Source organism: Pongo abelii, chromosome 1 (assembly GCF_028885655.2).
Source record: "Pongo abelii isolate AG06213 chromosome 1, NHGRI_mPonAbe1-v2.0_pri, whole genome shotgun sequence".
Classification (NCBI taxonomy): Eukaryota; Metazoa; Chordata; class Mammalia; order Primates; family Hominidae; genus Pongo; species Pongo abelii.
In genome coordinates this window covers 135,368,478-135,390,824 of record NC_071985.2, presented here as the reverse complement: position 1 = coordinate 135,390,824, position 22,347 = coordinate 135,368,478, and the positions used below count along the sequence as shown (strand labels likewise).

General features: G+C 34.7%; 1 protein-coding gene across 4 annotated transcripts in view; it reads right to left on the bottom strand.

The window, feature by feature from the left end:
• Nucleotides 1–22,347, bottom strand: part of DPYD (dihydropyrimidine dehydrogenase) — an 843,687-nt gene that overhangs the window by 479,710 nt on the left and 341,630 nt on the right. For all 4 annotated transcript variants that reach the window (NM_001132697.1, XM_054527610.2, XM_054527649.2 and 1 more), the window contains 1 exon segment: nt 13,428–13,638. In NM_001132697.1, coding sequence (NP_001126169.1) covers nt 13,428–13,638 — 211 coding nt within the window.

Sequence of the window (22,347 nt, the reverse complement as noted above, 5' to 3'; positions counted from 1 at the left end):
AAATAGATTGATGACGTGGAAGTCAATGAACCATAAAAAGGTGACACTTGCAGTTAAACGGTAAAGGCAAAAAACAGAATTCTGAAGTTATGGACAAAGTATCTGGCAAAGACATAAGACAGTGTATACAAGCTATTTTTCCTAGGTGTTTGATAATTTTTAATAAGACAAAAAGCAAGGCATTACCTTGCCTTCATTCATTCAATTAGCAAAAAAAAAAATTTTTTTTTTGGTCTCTCATGTATTAAATCCTGCTGTAGGCACTGTAGTAAACCACAGATAAGAGACCCATCCCTGTGTGTTGTAAATTTCATCTGGCAGAAGATACAAAATGAAAAGTAAATAAGTAAGTGAACTATATGATAGTGAAAATGGTTATGAATAGGGTTACATAAAAGAGACTAGTATAAGATGAGGGATGTGAGAAGCAGAAGGGGTGCTTTAGATCACAGCAATTATGGAGGGTCAGAGTGCCTCTTTGATGAGATGGCATCAGAGCTAAAACATAAAGGATAAGAATGAACCAGTCACGTGATGACTTTGAGGCAGATTATTCCAAGAAGCAGGAACGGTGGCAAGGGTGTTAAGGATGAGATGCAGTTATAGCACGTGAGGAGTAGAAGGAAGGTTTTAAGTGGGTGAAGGAAAGCAAGTGAGACAAGAGAGGAAGTCTGAGAAATAGGCAGGGGCCAAACCAAGGAGTGTGTTATAAACTGTGGTAAGAAGTTTATTACAATAAAATAGGACAGCATTGGTAGGTTTAGAACAAAAAAAAAAAAAGAAATTAAATAATCTCTGTTTAGAAGCTCATTCTGGTAGGATTATATGCAAGTGAGAGTAGAAGCAGGATGACCAGTCTTAGGAAACCATTCTCAATGCAAAGAGAAAGCGTCCAGCGTCTGACCATTCCCTGAACAGAAGGAGGGCTGGCTGGCCTTCATGACACCTCACAAATACAACACTTTCACATGATTTTGCCTTTACTGTTAATTTTCAGTACGGATATTTAGAATAAGTCACTTCATTCTTTTCATTCAACCATTTATTCATCTCTTCACTCATTCATCCATTTGGTGAATATTTATTGAGTTAAGGACTGTGCTGGATCTTTGGGTTAAAATATAAATAAAGTACCCTGCAGTGGTACTGTCAATATATTTCAGAATATATAAGATATACAGAGTGAAATAGAAGAGCAAGAATCAAAAAGAAGCATATTTAACTACATGGTCCCTATGTGTGTGTAGCAAACATATTTAATCTACATGCCTCTTTAGATTTCCAGTACCACAATTCTGGAATAAAATTCACATAGCTAAACACTAAAAACATTTCATGAATTAGCAATGATGTTTTTCCACCCTTACTCTATTATTTCTCATATACCTTATAATCTAGACAAAGAAACTCCCCCATGTATTTATCCAGCCTGTTTACTATAACTGGAATGCGCTTTCAATCCCTGTCTCTGTTCTCCTAATTCCTACCCAATCCTCAACTATTATAAATGTCACTGCCTCCACAAACCTTTTAATTCTTGCTGCTGCAAGTCATCTCTCTACCCTGCATGTTACACCAGCAATTTATCTGTTTCTCCTGAGTCACTTTCTACCTAAAGGTAACTTTATTTGCATGCATCTTTCCTCCTTTATTAGACTGCAAGCTCCTGCAGATGGGGACAACGTATTCATTTTTGTGAACTTTAGAGAACCCAAAAGAATCTTGTATAATTAATACAAAACACGTATAATAAATACAGAATGAAAGAATGGGAAGTAACATCCCACAAGTATGTAGGAGGGCAGATTAGTAGGATGTCAAAATTAAATTGAAGCATTTGGTTTTAATCCCACCATCAGGGAAGAATAGTTTTAGATTCCAAAGTATGAGAGTAATGTGATGAGACTGGTGATGTAAAGTTCATTTGGCAACAGTATGCAAATATAGGGAGAAACACTGGGTCATGTTAAACCAAACGAATTGTAAATACACCTTGAGGAGGTCTTGGAAAATCACTGGATATTTGGCAAACACTATGCAACATGCTTGCCATTCTTTCACATACTTGTATGGAAAAAATGGTCAGGTAAGTCTTGAAAACACTTTAAAGAGCTTTAGAATTATAAAATATAACAAGTGTGGTTGTTAAAGAGGAAAAAAAGATTAGCACTGGTTAGCATTAATCCACATACTGTTAGGCAGGATCCCCAAATGGATGTTAACATTAATACTGGTTTCCTTCTCTAACAATGGCAGTATATTACATTTGAATTGAGTAGCTTCCATATTTTGGGAGTAGATACTGAATAAGATTCAATGTAATTTTCTAATTTATACAATAGCATATATGCAGGTCAATGTCTTATTTTTTTGAGATGGAGTCTCACTCTGTTGCCCAGGCCAGAGTGCAGCGGCATGATCTTGGCTCGCTGCAACCTCTGCCTCCTGGGTTCAAGTGATTCTCCTACCTCAGCCCCCCCAAGTAGCTGGGATTACAGGCACACACCACTACACCTGGCTAATTTTTGTTTTTTCAGTAGAGACAGGGTTTCACCATGTTGGCCAGCTGGTCTCAAACTCCTGACCTCAAGTGATCCACCTGCCTCAGCCGCCCAAAGTGCTGGGATTACAGGCGTGAGCCACCACACCCGGCCAAATGTCTAATTTAACCAGAGTATTTTAGATAGGGATGTTGTCCTATTTATATTGTGCTTTGAGTCAAGAACACAAACACAAAGTAATTAACAATAATAATCTCACTCTGCAATACAAAATACATATCATTAAGAACCTTACTATGCTCTATATTATCATTTTATAATTTAATTAAATCTTACATCTTGATTTTACATCTCATAACGGCTTAGTTTAGTTTAACATTTCACCAGCATGTTAGGTTTCAGAATAGCCTTTTACTATACTATAAGCTAACTAGTTTTTAAAAGAAAACTATTATAGGCTGTGGTCAATAAAGCTCAGTTTATCTATTACACTCACTGTATCTATTACATTAAATACATCTATTACACTCACTGTGTGTTCAAAACCATTGGCTATGTTTTATGATTTCTGTTCTCTGAAACAATTATTTTTTTTCTATTTTCTACCTTCTTTCCCTAACAAAACTTGTTACATGCCACTGCTCTACTTCTTGTATGTAATCTTTAATTTGATGGAAAACTACTGATTTATCCACTGTCTCCCTGTAAGAATGCATATGATATCAACCACTAGTGAAATCTGGAAAATAAAGATAAGGAAAGGCTCTGAGCAGAGCTATTCACTGGGGAAACAAACCTATTCCTATGCAGTTATTAGAGGGAAGTAAAATAATTACAGAAATATCATGGTGTACTTTAAATGGATATCTAAGGCAGTTGTAAGTGATGTGGTGTTGATTCCCAATCACTTTCAACACTGTTATCAGCTTGACCTCCCTCCTCATCACCTCCACCATTTCAAAATAATTCCAAAGAAAAACTGTGCGAGGATTCCATTAGTTTGGATAGTTATTCTGCAGAAATGCCAGTACTTACACTAGATTCCACCACTTCATCCTCACCCTGCACAACGTATTTCGTAATAGAAAAATGATAAATCTTTCAACCAAGCAAAAATATTTCTGATAATCAGAACAATTTTTGAAACATGTATGGTGTTTCAGTTAGGTTCCTGAAAATTCTTCTTGCCCAAAATATAATTAAAAGCAAAGCACTGTACAAAGAAGACAAAAATAGTTCATTTTCATCATTTGGCAATCGGTACACAGGATCTATCAATGTTATTATTCAGGCATTTTAAAACAACATGGCAGCACATGAGGAATCATGTGTATTATTAAAAAGCGAACGGGTGGTAGACAGAGTACCATGGAATAAAACTGTCCCTTGATGTCATAACCTCCTTAAAATATTTACCATCAGAAAATCAACAGTAACAAAAGCTGACTTTTTTTCTCTTCATATTATGGAATATGACAGGCTTCTGGATTTCCAGAATCAATGCCACATATACTCTTTAATCACACTCTTAAGAAGCTGTTATTTAAATGATAGGCTATAAAACCTTTCATTAATTAATTAAATCAATGAATAGCTCCTGCTGTAGGCATTAAGGTATAGTAGTGAAAAGACAGGAAGATGATGTGTAATAATTCTCAATGTCTGTTTTCAGCCATTCTCTATTTCCTTAGTTCTAGTCCCCTGCTTCAGTTGTTCAATAGCAAATCCAAATTCAACACACCACCATTTTACTCAGATCTCTTCTATCTGTGAGTTCTGTCAGCACTATAAACACCTGTTTACCTCCCAGCTAGCTACCCCACACCCAATCTCTTTATCAAGCAGATAACCAAATCCTGACTATTCTACTTAAGAAATATATCTTGATTCCTCATTTTCTCCTGTATTTCCACTTCCTCTAACTTAGTCTTGGTAACTACTGAAAAAATTATTTTAATCCTTTAACTAGTCTTTCTTAATTCCAGGCCATCTTTCCCAAAATTACTGACACTGTGTAGTTCCACACTCCTGATGTTGCCTTCCATGTAAAGAATCATTTGTATAAAATTCAGGGTGTCACACTGCACCTTTCTCGCCTCTCTCCAAAACACTAAAATAGAATTCAAATTAGTAAATCTAGAAGAAGAAATGAGGCATATATAATCCACCCTAGTCAAACCTATAACTTGAGAGCTGCCCATCTGAGCATAGGTTCTCAGTCTCCCCTTATACTGAAAATGTTACTGGGTCAGCTTCTCATAATGGCATTTACTGTGTGGGATCATACCCTGTGACTGAATAACTCTACCTAATTCAGGCACCAAATGTTAGAAAATGCATTTGCCTACTAACATGAACCATCTCAAAATGTGGTTGCTTATTTTCTAACCCCCATCTATTTGAAGATTATTACAAGTGGTGCAAAATCCAAGCAGAGAGAAGGAAGCTCTAACACCTGCTAGAATTACCTCATTCAAGACAAAGAGCTCTTCCTTATTTAAACCTCCTCATTTGTCACCTGCATGTCTACAGCATAAAATTCAAAATCCCTACTTTAGCATATAATCCTTTGACTCCACATATATTTTAGCCATATTTCCTGCCATCTTATCCCTACCTGCTCCCTACCCTTATGTAACCACACACCATCTGGTCCAGCAAAACAGAATGCCTCCCCGTTGTCTGGGCATATGAGGTCATTTTGTCGGCCCATACTTTTGTATATGATGTTCTCTGCAACAGGGAAACTCCTACTCAAGCTCTAAAACCCATTCCAAATGTGATCTCAAATTAGCACACTGTGTTGCTATATATGTATTTACATGTCTATTTCTCTCATTAGCCTATAGGTCCCTGAAGGGCAATGACTCTTTTACTTGTGTCTGTATTCCTAGTGCCTGAGCAGTGCCTGGAACACAGTTGTGCATCAAGAAATGTTCATTGCATGGTGAATAATGAGAGGATGAATAGTAGAAATCATAAAATGAAAAGTTCTATTTAGAAATACAAATGAAAAATTCAGACCTTCATTTATGAAGATGAGAACATGCATGAAGTAAGTAGGCTGATGACAACTTTCTAAAGACATATTTTTTTTACAGCTTTTTAAAATGACTGTAAAATGACTATTTAATCTAACAGTGTGGTGTTGAGCAAATTGCATAATCTCCCTGTGGCTTCCCTCCCTTCCACCCCCGTTCCACCTGGAAACTCCTACACATCACTCAGACTTCAATTTACAACCCACTTCCTCTAGGAAGCTTCCCTGAATGCTTAGACTCTGTTCTCTGCTTCCTCGGGAACCTAAACTTCTCAAAGTACAATTTATTGTAATTGTGAGTCTCCCCTGTTAAAATGTGCATTCTTGGAGGCAAAGTTTGCATTTCTGTTTTCACTACTTTATCCCTGAAACCTATCTTAAAAAAGAGCCTGCACTAGCCACCATATGTTATTTAAAAACCTGTGAAGTGAGGGGATTAGATTATGTGATCTCTTAGGTCTCTTCCAGCACATTCAGAAATATAAATAAGGAAAATCCTAATGCAAGTTATTGTATTGTATCCAGTGTATTATACCGGACTGATTACATTAGTTCTTAATGTTAAATAAGAATGTCATTCATTCTTATTTATATTAATTCTTAATAAGTCCCTTCCTCTGTTTTGCCATTAGTCAAAAAGGTATCCTAATTAGCAATATAGTGCAGTATTCTTTAATCTGTTCTTTAAAACTTCATTGTAAATATTTGTTTATTAAAATGCATGCAACAGTGAAAATTTGACGAATTATGATAGTTTCCAATTAGTATTCCATTTTTCCCCGTTCCCCTTTATTTTTGATACGAGAAATTACGTAAGCTGAAGGTCATAAAGACTGGATAGTTGTTCAAAGAAAATTTTGCCACCAGTAGCTTCTATAAGAGAAGTTTTGTTTGAAAAATAGAACATGATGTTAACCAAAAACTGGGGTTTATTAAAATGTCCTAGCATTCTCAATTTCATGATAAATTACCAAATAAGTTACATTTTAATAAGGAGTAAATCAAATCAAACATATTGATTCCAGGTCTTTTAAAACATAGGTAACTACCATTTTTGAATATCTAACTAATCTAGTGCCAACATTAAAACATTTTTCGTAGGCTTTTCCCAACACTTAAAAAATTGAGAAAAGAAAAATGGACACATTCGAAAAATTCTTGAATTTTTGCATCGTCAGAATCTTAGCAGGCCATTTCTTGACTAACTGGCAATTTCTAGTTCTGAGTTAGACCAGAACAAGGCAAATTAACCCATGGCCTGCACCTTTTCTCAGTATGGGGGCAAGTGAATCAAAGCTACACTCAAAGCTGCTATTGACAGAATGTTTGATTTACCCCATGAGGCTTTCAAAAACTTTTCTGAGGGCCTTCTAATAAGAGGAACTGATGAGTGATTTAAAAACCTTTTTTTTTTTTTTCCTGAAAACACTCCCTTATGGAACTAATTGCAATCAATGTTATCAAGGGAGCTGATTTCTGAGAGTTGCATTTAAGATTCAGAACTATCTAGGTTTTGTGTTTCCTTGTTATCTCTAGTTCCCAGTGAGGGAGCAGAAAGAAAATGTAAGCAGTGGGTGAAGTATATAAATTCCTTTCCTAAGAGAAGGGTCGTATCTTCCCTGGCTGTGCCCTGAGCTCAGTCACCTTGTCTCCGCTCTACTGAGCAGTGTGGTGCAACATGATGCTGAGTCCATCACCGTTCGTCCTAACATCTTCCTTCCCAAAACATGGGTTTTTAATCTTAGTTATATAATCCCATAATTTTCAAGCATTTAAAATCTCAAACTTAGTTGAAAATTCAAAAGTGCCTTTCTTTTCTTAAAATACAAATGAATGATCCTTATACTAAACAAAAAAAATGTGGTCCAATTTTCACCATTTCTAAGAGGAAGAACCAAAGTCATTTAAAAATACGTGCTTTTTACATACCTCATTTGCAGAAATTCAAAATGGAGATTTCTTTTTTTATTATACTTTAAGTTTTAGGATACATATGCACAACGTGTAGGTTTGTTACATATGTATACATGTGCCATGTTGGCGTGCTGCACCTGGATCAAGAAAATTTGGCAAAATTGAGATTTCTAACAACTAAAAATAGTTGAAAAATTGTTTTCGATGGCATGAAAAACATTAGAATTGATAATAGTTTAAAAATATATAATACAGTTACAGACTGTTCAATGTTTTTTTCAGGAAAAAAACTAACCAAATATATTGAACATTTTCTCATTAAAAAAATCATGAATGTATGAGCATCTGCTTCACTTATTTACAAAGTCATGTTGACAGAGCCTCCAAGGTTCCTGATGAAGTATTGATATTCAAATGATTTTATTCCCAAACAACATGAATAGCTACATAAAAGTTAATATAAATCAATTTAATTACTAAAATATGGTTTTGTTACAGATTAATAACATCTGTAACTTAAGCTTACTATATGCTACGCCTATATGTAAATGACTTACATATATTATTCATTCATTTCTTCTAAATAACTCTAGGATGTTGATACTATAGTCATCCCCCTTATACCATGAGGACCATGAAGAACAGGTAGACTAAGTAACTCATTAAGAGGATGAAGTTAGAAGGAGGAGAGCCAGGTTTCCAGCTGGGCAGCCTGGCTCCAGAGACCCTACTCTCAGCCAATATACCAGATAGACTCTAATTAGTGTAATATTTATTGTATTATGAAGAATGCAACAATTTATGCCACAACAAAGGAAAAATTCAGAGCAATAGAATAACAGAATTATTTTTCTAACTTTTACATTTTCGAAGAAAAATAAACCAAGCAGATCCCATCATAGGAGAAAATAGTAACTCATAATAAAATTAATACCTTAACATGAAGCAAGTCAAGTCAAATGCACAAATATTTTTGTGGATCTATTGTGGGCACACTAATATGTCAGTTGCTATTGGAACTACAATTTAGTATAAAGGTGCACTCCTTGCCCTCCTTGGGGTTTATAGGATAATTTGAAAATAAAATAGATTCTGGAAGATCACAGAACATAAATCTTTACAAAGTCAAAATTTCATATAATGAAAGAGTGGTTGTGATACAGGGTATGGAGGAGGCACAGAATCACAGAATGAGCTGAAGTACATTCATTCAGTTGTCTGAAAGCATATTCAACAAACCATAAAATTATGTCATCCAGATCTCCTAGGAATGTGAGGACACAGGCAAACTTATTGCCTTGGTTGTAAAAATGAAGCCATGAGATCAGTGAAAGGGTGAAAGAATTCTTACTAATTCAAAACTAACAGAAATTTGGGCCCGCTTAACAACTGGCAGTTTGGTTCCAACAAGAAAGAGAAGGAGAGATACACTATAAAACAAACAATAAATCGATTAAACCTGACATTGTACCAACAAACAAGAAGAAACAAAATTCAATTCAATAAATATTGAAAATAGTGTTTAGTAGAAGAGGAAACGTCCTATATTAGGAAATATATATATCTTATATAGAAATATATATTCATATCTTTATATTATATTTTATTATACATATATGTATAATAAAATATACATATACATATTTTAAATAAATGTTTAGAACTTTCCAGTGAATGGACAATATTTGTAAAGTAGAAATGCAGTTACAGAAAGTTTGTGCTTAATCTCCTGATAGCCTTTACAGTCTATCTAGAACAATAAAATCCCAAGTTAATGTGATGTGATCTGGAGTCGTACATTCTTAGAGGGAATAGAGGAGACTTTTTAAAAGTAGAACCATTTTGAGTTTTTCACAAGAAAGCTATTTAAGGCTGAGGTTATATTAATTGAGTCAGAAATTGGACACCATTGCCTTTAAAATTTGAGCTAGTGTTTAACAAAGTATTCAATTAAATTATGCTGATCAGCACATACATATTCCATGCACATGGATATGGAATACGTAGTCTTTTGTTCCTACTTCCCACTCCCGGGTACAATCCAAAAAGTGATGGAAGAAATAGAATTATGTAAAGTAATGATGATTACTTATCACTCTTATCCTTAGTGGCAATGAAATAATTAGCAAAATTATTTTGGATAATCCCAAAATCTTATCCAAGTTTATTTTATAAATGATATACTTATCTTTTCTATAAGCTGTTGAGGCACTTATCATTTTATGATAGGGAATATTTACTATAGATATATTAGGTGTATAACACTAAAAAAGTTATTTTACATTCTCCATCGTGAAACAAATTTAGAAACTTACAAATATTGTGTAATATTTCAGAAAAAACTGACATTAAAAATGTAATCTCCTTTCAATTTTCCAATTAGCTTACCTTTTCAAGTTCTTATTATTGATATATTTGAGATTTTAAAAGTATTTTCATTTACAATATTATTGTAATCAGAGACTGCTGAGAGTGTAATTTATCACTGTACTTTATATGTACTCTGTCAAGTTTACTTCATTACTTGAATTTTTCAGTATGTCTTTATGTAATGCATTTACCAAAGATTTTCTGTGTTGCCACTATGGAATGTTCCCTGTGCTGGATGCTGGCAGGAATAATTCAACAGGGAACAGAAGAAAATATAGGTGGATACACAGAATGTATATAAGGCCATTTGCTGATGTTCTCAAGTGTTGAGAAGTGGAAGCTTTATACCATAGTATAAGATAACATTGGTACATTTAATAAATATTGTAATTAGAAATTTGAACTGGGGTAAAATTTTGAACTTTGGCTATGGGGAATACTAATGGTATCATTTGCAATAATAGTGAATTCGAGAAAAGATCTGTTTTAGGTAAATCTGATAAGGTGAACTTTTTTTTACTTTGTGCAAATCTCTCTTAATGTACACATTCCTCACTTTGTAATAAAATTAATTGATTACAGATCTGCCTCCACCCCTAGTCTATGGAATTTTAAAGCCCATGCAATGACTAGCTCATTTTCTTTTTTTTTTCCATTTTTTAAAAATTATTATTATACTTTAATTTTTCGCTCATTTTCATACTCTCTAGAATACAATTTGGCACCTGGCATTCATTAGGTACTCAGTAAACGTTTGTCACATGCATGAACAAAAATTTAGGATGAAAGGAGGTCTTCTGAGAAATGGGGAGTGGAAAACTAGATTTCAGAGTCATTTTTACACAAAAAGGAAATAGTGCCTACTGTAAGTCTAGCCACTGTCTGGCACATAGAAGTTCATTTATATATCTTGAGGAATGAATGCACATATGAATGGATAAATGAAAGAATGAACAAGACATTCAGTTCACTGAAGAAATAAATACGTTAAGGAGAGAAAAAGAACAAATTCTGAACTTTGCAAAGTAAAGCTAGAGGAAGAAAAGCAGTCAGTGACAGGCTTGGAAAGGAATAGTTAAAAGAAGCAGCAAGGTAATAAAGTGTCACAAACAAGAATATGTTCTAGTTTTGTTTCCAGGTCTTTTACATTATTTCATTTTAATTCTGACAATAGATCTGAGAGGTAGAAAGATAATGTATTATTATGCTTTTTTTTAGTAGATAAAGAAATTGAGCCTCAGAAAGTTTAAGTGACTTGGAGGAGAGCATTTTAAACAGAATTCTTAACATTATCAATCATAAAATGCAGAAAATATAATAAGGACTGAAAGGATGTCACTGCATTTGACATGCAGTTCATTGAAGTCTGGGCAAAGTGAGGTTGAAAAGGAGAAAAGTGGAGGGGTGGAAAGAGAAGTAAACATTTTAAAAGATGAATGCACTAAAACAGGTATCACATATGTGATAATCACTAGGAACCATGCAGAAATGACATCACATAGTGTCAGGATGGGGCAGAATTTATGGTAGAAGAGGATTAATATGAATATCTTCTCTTCTTACCCAAATGGACAACTTGCTTCCAATAAAATGCTTTTCATTTTATTTTACATATATGTGTGCACATGACAGTTTTCTGACTTTGAAACTATTAAGATTTTAAATCCTATTGAGTAAGATCTTCTTGATCAAATTCTAACAAATACTGCTTCTGTGACTCCTTTCTTTAATGTTTTCCATCCAAAAGAACAGTACTGAAAACATTTAGATGGCAGTCCAGGAATGAATGCTATCTCACACTGCAGCTCTGCCAGCTCCCCTCTCACTTGGAGAATAACTTCTTATTAAAGTAAACATGGAAGGCTCCTGGTAAAGTTAGTAATTCTACTTAAGGATAATTTCTACAGGCAGTTTATTATTTCAAATCAGAAGAGGAAAAAAAAAAGTGAAGAAACTTTTTTTCCTTGACTTCTCTAAATGTATAAGAGGTGGCATATGTGAAGTACTAGAAGAAATACACACAGTAAATTCTGGAATAAAATGCATAAATTCTGAAATGACCTAGTCAAACTTGAATAGATCAAATTTTCTCCTTCTTCATATTTTATATGCTAACTTAAATCTTTTATTCTTCATACATATATACACAAATACACATGCCTGCGCGCACACACACACAAGCACGAGCTTATAAAATCGTATCTGAGATTGCAAAAGCTGTTTTCTGAGTCAAATCTGTTTAGGTTTGTTTAGGAAAAGATAATTTTTATTAATAGTAGGATTGCCAATTGTGGAACATAAATTTAAATAGTTAAGCCAACCTTTTTGGTTAGGCAAATAATCAACAGAATTGCTAGTTAAACATGATTCAACATTTTACTCAATTTTTGGTGATGTACATAGTATTTAATAGTAAGAAGAATGGGATTTTTAAGATAATATAAGCACTTTACATATTGTTCTTTTTTCCTTCCTGAATTCAGTTAAATAAATAAACTATACTCTGACTGTGTCTACATACCACATAAATGTCTAGATAAAAAGTGACAAATTTAGGCCATCATCCAGCTATTTGAAAACATTTATCTTGATGACATTAAACATCTGGATGTTTCCAAATACCAAGATGTTTGATGCCCTGCAGACAAAATATCTGATGACTAGTTGAATCCTTTACTTATCTGTGGCATAAAAATATACATTTTCATTTATATATCTCTTCCAACTTCAGACAAAAAATGTAATTTTAGCATGGATATAGTAGGAAGTCATAGGAATCATCAGGTTTAGAGAGATTTTTGGTATGGTTGTTCTTAATGAATCTCTGACCTAGAAAAACATATTTTATTTTCCCTTCAGAAAACAAAAGAGTTAATTGTCATTTCAACAATGTGAATGAAAAGGTAAAAGGATTTGTAAAATGAAGGTACCTAGATACATAAGCTTTCATCTACAATGACCCACAAAAACACTGTATGTGGGAAAAGTATAACATAAAGTAGTCTTACTTGACTGAATCATTATTCAATTGAAATGTTATATAAAACATTTCTTTCTCTCATTATCTTTTTAAAAAACATTTTGTTTTTCTTAGCATGTTCATTTATGCCATCCAGGTGAAAATGACAGACATTTAAACTTTCTAATTTGATAATTCTGACGTCTGAAGTGATGATCTGGCACAAGGATGGTAATAAACACAAATTCTATTTTTGGCCATTCATTAGATTTTAATTTGTCTGAATCATTGAAGACTGGCTGTTCCAACTACTCTGCCTCATTTTCTTACTCTAGTCTAACTGAAGAAAAAGCCATTCTTCTATAAGAAACAAGGCAAATATCATTATAGAGTAGAATATGTGTTTTGGTTATAAGCTTAAAAGAAAGATTAATGTTCTTTTCAATTCTTGCCACTTTAAAAATAATTCTGTATAAGCATTAAATAACATTTCTAAGCCTTTTGAATCAAGATTGCATTTACTTCTTAACTAGAAGAGGAAAATAAATGTTAAAGTGAAAAACAATTCCCTGAAAGCTAGAAACTATTATAGCACTAAAATAACAGACAATTGCATCACACATTTCAGCTCCCAGCACTGTACCTTTAGGATCACTCAGAACTGAACCAAAGGCACTGATGACCACATCAGCTTTCAGATGGACCATCTGATCTTCATCTTCATTCCATTTTCCAGTTTCATCTTGCTCTGTCCGAACAAATTGCATAGCAACAATTCTCCCACCTTTTACTATAACCTTCCGTGGGGACAGGAATGGCAGAAATTCACACTTTTCTTCCTTAGCAAGTTCCATCTAAAACAAAACAGAACAGAGAAGAAACTTGAAAATGTTTCTTATTCCACACAGTATTTGATTTCTAATTGAATTACACATGCTAAAGCTTATGATATTAAGTCAATATGCAGCTTTTTCTTTCACCAAACCTGAGTTTCAGTTACCAGTTATTTGCATTTTGTAAATCACTGACTCAGGGAGTCTTGAATTGGAGTTGTAATGTGGATGTTTATAGATCACGGCATCATAAGGTATTTCTCAAGTTTTAAGTACTTCATGCTCTACATTTGGTAGTTTGTGAGGTTTCTGACCATAGTAGCCTATTATTTTTATGTTTTCAATTCAGTAGATTAAGCTCTCTTTTTTTAAATCATGCTGCATATTAAAATAAATACTTCAATTTATTACCAGGTTGCATACATCCAAGCTGGAAAAAAGTCAATAAAGTGGGTGAGCCAATCTGTGCAAGTACATGATTAGAATGGTAGGTAGGAGAAAAAGACTAGAGAAACTCTGTAGAACTAAGAAATAAAAAACATTTTTTTCTTCCTTTTATAAAACCACAGAAGCAAATACTATAAATGAAAAACTGAGGACAGCGAAACAAGCATGTCCTCCTGATGAATCCCCAGTTCTTCCCCATTTCCTACATAATTCATTCTGCCGTAAAATCTGGATACCTCGGTTTCTGTTTGTTTTCATACGTATAATGGATGTTCATTGAGACAGAATATTAATGTTTACTCATTTGCTTATTTTTCCATTAATTGTTTTTGGAGAAATCCAGGCCTTTGTCAATGCAATCAGAAGTACTATGTTGAATGTTCTTTTTTTAAAAAATGCAAAAATGTCCTACTGAAGTGTTTTGGGATGTTCAGTCTTATTATTTTCCTTCACTCTGAAAGCCAGGCAGATTCTCCATAGGATCCCTGGGTAATGTTTCCACTGAGGTTGTGAGTATGAGGCTTCAAACTAAGAGTTATCTGGGCTTTGTCAAGATGGAAAAACTGAGACATAAAATAATTAACTCAATGCTATAATCAAGTCATGGGCCCATCTTTCAACAACCTATCCAGAGCTACTGCCATGCATCACAATCACCTGGAAGGCTCATTAAACCAGACTGCGCAGGCCCATTTTCAGAGTTTCTAACTGTGGAGGTTTAAGTGGGGCCTGAGGATTTGCATGTCTAACAAATGCCTAAGGTGATGCTATGCTTCTAGTGCACAGATGATACTTTGTTAACCACTGTCTTTATTAGATTATAGCTGACTGGCTCAGCACTTGGTCTCTATGATGCATTTTCAAAGACAGGAATATTGCCCCTAGGGAGCAAAAATTAATTCTTGGGGGAAAGAAAAAAATCCTTAGATATCATAATGGTCTGGTCCCTTCAAAGAGCTAAAGTATGTAAACAGTTATACAGTATATCTATGGTATTAAAATTATAGCAGGGAGGATTAAGAAAAAAATCTAAAGATACTCCCAAAAAGGATAAGAAGAAAATGGTTGGGAAACACTGATCTATACTATACATTATTATGAAGCTATTCAATCTATGTCTTATTTAGGATATTTTTAATATTGTCATTAAAGGCTTAAAAATTGGAACCACATAAAAATTATTAAACAGTCTTTCCCTTTTTATTATGAAAATCAAGAAATTAGCAATATAAAAAATAACATGTGGGATGTTATGCTGGTAAATATACCAAACAGTTGATACAAAACTGCTCACTCCTCAGACAGGAAGATTAGAGGTAAGCGGAATTGAATCAAGTTTGAAAACTGCTCTGCTGCTGATTTGGGATAGTTTCCTTATATATAAAATGGGGAGAACACCATCTCATTAATCGGTATGTGTTGTGTTACTTAAAACAACTCCAAAATGTAAAATGCCTAAAGCAGAATTCAGCATATAGAAGGCTATGTACTCATAGTTGCTATTTTCTGAATTCATTTTTTTTTCTCTGAATCATTCTTCAGCTATTCAATATCACTTAGAAATAAGATTGTGATTTCAAGAGAAAGGTGGCCCAATAACAAAGGTTAGTAAAAGGCAGGACAAAGACAAACCTTAGACTCCTCTTTAGTTTTCTACAAAATAAAAATGTATGATTTCTGGAAGTCAAACTATTCCTTGAATAATTCAAATTACAAAATAAATATGATTCCAATATGTAAAATATGTTTTCTGTATCGCTTTTGTCACATTTGTGCCACATATCACCTTATAACTCATCAATATAAACCAGTTTATTGTGTTTCAAAATGTCAAGTGGTGCTACATTTTAATGATAATGCCACACTTGATTGAATAACAACTCCAAATGTTTATGGTTTGAATAAATCAATATACAATGTGTATCTATAACAGTACTGTTTTCTGTGGAGGGCAGAAATGAAACACTGAACTATGCTGTACCTATTGGGAATATGTCTGTCTCACAGACTGATTTAGGATCTGTTTGATCCCACTCTATCTGTGCTATCTATTAATACCTCTACAGTATCTGTTATTACATATAGATAATCTCTTATACATTTTGGCAAATTTGGCATTAAATTTGGAAACAAAAATTGGACATAACTAACAAATCAAAAACTTCTATGAATTTAAAATAAAGATTATTAATCACTGAAGGCCTAAGCATGTTTTAGTAATGTTTAGTAATGTTCTCACCATGGTTTTGATTTTTGAGGACCTTGTATAACCATATATAGTTACAAACATAAAAAAACTGGATTTAGCATATGCTCATCTATGTGCACCAGGTTTGATTACATGTATTCAAATATCTAGCATTCTTACCAATTATCTGACAGGGATGGCATGAACACTGGACCCCACAGAGATTCGTCTGCATTTTTGCTTTTGAAACTTTAGAGATTTTCTTCACTCACTAATATATGTAGAATTAGACTATTAAGCATCAGAATAAATCACACCACTTCCTGTTATTTTGATCCTTGATAGCTAGATTTTCCATTTTACATAAGAAAGGGAAAATTGTTTAAAGAAAAAATAGTCATATCATTTGCATATATATATTTGTTTGGAAAGTATTAATATTGGGAGAGTGAGATCATGTTAAGATTTATCTTGGGAAATAGGGAAATACTAGGACAATGAAAATACAGGGTAAACTTGTATAGTGAATGCTTATCATTTTATGCTGCCTTGGCATCTATTTTAAATATAAGTTGGACTTTGTTATAGCAGAAGAAAGATTCAGTCACCCTTGACACACATAGTTTCCAATTCTATACTCTACCTCCCTGCAGCACCCCCGTTTCTCAGTGTGGTGGATCAAGATATTTGCCTTATACACCTGCTCCCTGATCACCACATCCCTATGAAACGAGTAGATGCAGCGTTCTGGACTGGTCCTGCTGACCCTCCACCCTGCATGGACCGTGCAGACACACCACAGTGACTGCCTCTCAGTCAATGCTTGACGTCCTGGAACTTGTGCCTGCTTGCTTTAAACCAACAAGTTAAAATTCCCCACGAGAAACCTCTTTGGATAACGCCCTGGACCCATAAATAAAGGCACTGGCCCGCAGGTCCCATTTTCTCTCTTTCTCTCTCTCTCTCTCCATGCACTCCTGACCTCCGTGTGTGTGGCCTCTGTGCATGATGTGTACCCTTTCAGGAACTGTAAGTAATAAAATCTTTATTTCCATCTTGAGCCTGTCCCAATCATTGAAGGAGTGCTCTCATCTTAAAGATCCTAAATTAAAATTGTGACATTACATGTGAAGTGAAATATACTTTGAAATATTTTTGGACAGCATAAGGACTTGCTTTCACTATTTAACAAATCTATTATTTGTCTTGTTATAAATCTTGTCTTATTATTTTTGTTATTTTTTATTTTATTTTAATTAATTAATTAATTAATTTGAGACGGAGTTTCGCTCTGTTGCCAGTTACCCAGGCTGGAGGGTAGTGGCAAGATCTCAGCTCACTGCAGTCTCCGCCTCCCCAGTTCAAGTGATTCTCCTGCCTCAGCCTTCCAAGTAGCTGAGATTACAGGCACCCACCACCATGCCTGGCTAATTTTTGTATTTTTAGTAGAGACGGGGTTTCGCCCTGTTGGCCAGGCTGGTCTCAAACTCCTGACCTCAAGTGATCCGCCCACCTCAGCCTCCCAAAGTACTGGGAATACAGGCATAAGACACCACGCCCAGCCATAAATCTTGTTTTATAAGAAGATAAATAATAATGGTAATAAGTATTTACAACACTTAAAAGTATTCTTTTAAGTGCTTTACATGTAATTCATTTAATCTTCACACAGAAAATACATATAATGCTTTACATATAACTCAATCTTCAGAGAGAAAATGTTACGACACCCGTATATTTGTTACAAAAAAAAAAGTATTTAGCTTCAAACCAACTTTGTCTCCCTGCTGTGGTGCAAAAAGCCAAAACCGCACTGGGCATCATCATGATTTTACAGATTTAGCATACAGCCTTAGGCACACTGCTGCTTGCTGGCCTCACAAAGAAAAAAAAAAAATCTGTGGACAAGCATTATTTTCTTCCTACAGAGGAGAAACTGAGGCTCAGAGAAGCCAAAAATACACTAAGGGATGAAAAAACTTATCTGAAATTAGGATCTGGCTGAAACTAAATCCTATGTGGTCTTCATTATGTCCAAGAATAGCAACTGTAGTATATTTGAAATAATGAGACTGTATGATTCTAGTTGCTGAACCTCAAACAAAGCAATGTGGAAAAGGAAAAGCTAAAGTTAAAGGTGAAGGGCTTGGCTAGACATAGGTCCCTTTGTGGGAAGAGGAGACTCAAGCTTCCCAGTCTAAGCACATTTACAGGTACCAAAAAATCATGAAATATAGGAACCACATGATGGATTTATGAACCCAATATTGTAAATGAGTTAATAGAGACACCTTGAATCCAGGTGAAGAGTAAATTTAGAACAAAAAAAGTACTACTTCACAAAGTGGATATTAGATACACAGAACATATTAAGATATAAAATTAAAAAACTAACACAGAATTTAAATAAGTTTGTTCGATAGTAAACTCGTTCTCAACACTCTTTAGAGGAAGAATACCTTATTTAACATTCTATACTTTATATCCAAGAGTGATATTAAAATAGTCAACAATTGATAAGTATAAGCCCATGAACATTAAGATAGACAGCCAGCAAACCAGAATATATGCCAGTCAAGCCAATGAAGAGGCATCAGGTGAATGTCACATGGAAGGACAGGGCATCAAGATTGGTCACAGCCCTATCTGTGTCTATCAAAATAACTGGCACACAGTAGACCTTGAATACAGTTTTGTTTAGTAGAATGAAGGACAAATTATTATGAAAATCTGAGGGACATTCAAATTAAGCAAAGTACAACCAACTAGTAGTATACTGAGTGAACGGCTATTAAACATCCATCCCAATGTAAGTAACAGGACACAGCAGAAGACATGCTACCTGCCCAGATCATCCTATGTTGCAAGGTGGAAATAAAAAAGCAAATGGTGTTCCTCCTCAGTTGTCAAGTTATGCTGCTATCAGAAAACATGGACCAAATTTACCGGTGGTCTAACCACATGCAGCGTTACTGTTTAAATTAACCAGCCTTCTGTGACAAGTAATTCACAGATGTCAGTGTTAGTGCCTTTTAACAACTAATGTTTGTCAATAATCATTAATAATCAGTAACTCTGAATCTGGATATGAATGCTTCTCCTCATGGCACCCGTATATATTTATTTGTTTGATGGAGCATGTCTTTGTGAGGGACAACTGGTATATCAAGCAAACATGCCAACCTCTCTTTTCCTAATCTCCACCAATAAAGTAGTAAGCAGCTATAAGGATCCAGTTTTTATATTTGACAAAGCAGGTTGTCACTTTCTTTTTACACAGTAGCGGGAAAGTTAAAAAAAATTCTCAGCTTTGATTTTCACCTTCATATTCAGGAAAGATATGTGGCTGATGCTGAGTGAAATAAAAATAGCATGCTATAAGCATGCAATAATGATCATCATTTTAATGATTAACTTTATGTAATGCGACGATTTGGTCTGATTAATATTACAGGCATCATACTCTAGAAATTATGAAACAACTTAATTTTCTATAATTAAAAGCATGATGTCAACTCACTTTTAGATTGCACATAGGCAAAGCAAGAATAGGTTATAAACTATAATGAGCAGAGCTCAACACCAGCATATATTAAATTCTGGAATAACTTCTAATAAGCCAAAGTTTGAGAAGCAATATGAAGAAACAACATTCTTTATAAAGATTACCCTCTAATACTAATTGACCATTTATCCATTCTATATGAACACAAAAACCTAAAAATATTATTTAGAAGCAAAATTGTTTAGTAGTCCACTTTGGCCAGTGATAAACCTAGAAAATATTATCTCATTTCATCACTGTTAAATTATTGGATGTACCAGAAACATTCAGAGCTATGTGGTAAGAGCACCCTCCATGCATAAATCTAACCAAACATTTGTTAAATATTATGTACAAAAATAGTGCTGTGAGCTACAGTTAAAATAAACTCTGCCTTAAAAACCTCATAGAAGCAGAAAATCAGCATTTGTAGGTAATAATGTATGACAAACATTATTTGCTTGACCCAACTTTAGTCAGGTTTCTGAACCTTTTCCTAAACCCACTTGTGTGCTTTTTTGTAAAATCCAGATTTAGCAATAACCCTGCTAAGTCAGTTTAGCAAAATCCCTCACCCTTGATATCTAATCATCTTCAATATCTCATCAGGTACCTCATCCTCCACTATGATCCAGGTGATGTCTGACCCTTGCCTGTCTTCTGCAAGAATCCTGTTAGATTGATTTAGCCAACAGGATTAAGCCTTACCTTGATGTTTCCTTTCAGTAATATTTTATCTACTCACCCACAACCTACTTCTTGGCTATTACTTCCTACCTCCGCATTCTGTATTTGGAGTTTAACTCTTATTTGGGGGATAAAAAGTGTCATCAGATATTGATAATGGAGGGTTCTTGCTAAAACTGCACTTTAAGGGGAAGTACACAAGTGGGCCTTGGAGAAGGTTTAGGAGCCTGATTAAAATTTGGCCTTTGGGAGGCCGAGGCAGGCGGATCACGAGGTCTGGAGATCCAGACCATCTTGGCTAACACGGTGAAACCCTGTCTCTACTAAAAATGCAACAACAACAACAACAAAAAATTAGCCAGGGTGGTGGCGGGCACCTGTAGTCCCAGCTACTCAGGAGGCTGAGGCAGGAGAATGGCGTGAACCCGGGAAGCGGAGCTTGCAGTGAGCTGAGATCACACCACTGCACTCCAGCCTGGGCGACAGAGCGAGACACGGTCTCAAAAAAAAAAAAAAAAAAAAAATTGGCCAAGTTAGGAATCTTCGTCATGTGTAAAGGCAGGGTACTTGAATGGCACATAAATGGGCATTTCACCTAGCAGTAGTGCAGATCAAGGAAGGGCAGCTTTGCTGGGCACGGTAGCTCAGGCCTATAATCTCAGTGCTTTGGAAGGTCGAGGTGGGAGAACTGTTTAAGGCTATGAGTTCAAGACTAGCCTGGGTAAAATAGAGAAACCTCATCTCTACTAAATTTTTTTTAAAAAATTAGCCAGATATGGTGGCATCTGCCTGTAGTCCCAGCTACTTGGAAGGCTGAGGTGGGAGGATCTCTAGAGCCCAGGTGTTTGAGATTGCAATGAGCTGTGATCACGCCACAGCATTCCAGCCTTGGTGACAGAGCAAGATCCTGTCTCAAAAAAAAAAAAAAAAAAAAAAAAAAAAAGAAAGGACAGCATGGAAAAGATGCTATATAAGCTAATCTTGAAAGAAAAGTAGGAATTAATCACTGGAAAGGAATTACTTACTAGGAAGTTCTTGCATGGAATCCATTCTCTCTCTTTGAAGAAGTGGGTGTGGAAGGTAAAGGAGTTTATCTCAAGAAGAAAAGCAGGAAAGCAGCTTGGTTAAAGCTCTATGTAATATGTAAACATCCTACTGGGAAACAAACTATTGTCATTTATAAGTGGAAGAGTCCTTACCAATGGAATGCTTTTGGCATGGCATACCTGTTAGTTTAGGATTGCTATAGTAAACAAAGCTGGAAACGTGAATTTAAGGGGCATAGATCACTATAAAGAGTAATGCAAGTTACATAACTATCTGAGTATAAATTAGATGTCTCATAAGTGAAACAGCTTTCTTCGATCTAAGTGATGGAGCTACTTACATGACTTAGAGACCACACGTTAATCTGGTTTAGAGCAAATCCTAATGCAGCAAGATAGAATCTGAGGAACTCTGTGGGCAGTGGTCCTGCACTTCTTGTTTATCTGACAGTTTGTTTTTAATTGTATCCTTGAAGTTAAGAATAAAGTTTGATACAGAGTGATATTTAATTCATATGACTTTGATTTCACCATCCAATCTTCTAGTTATCTTGGTTACCAAGGACATGAATGAAGGAGGGTAAAAGAAGAGGCATCAAACTCGGCCCATTCACACTTGATCTCATATTCTTTAATTTACTAAACAGTTTTTTAATATTTAGTAATTTTTGACTTATTTTATTTTGAGTGGTGAAATGCAGAACAATTTTTATATGTTAATTAATCTCTGGCCTGTACAAGCAAATTCTGCAATTATTCTTTTAATTAGGCAAAAAAAAGTTTGCTGAGACCACAAATTGACATTCCTTCTTTTAGTA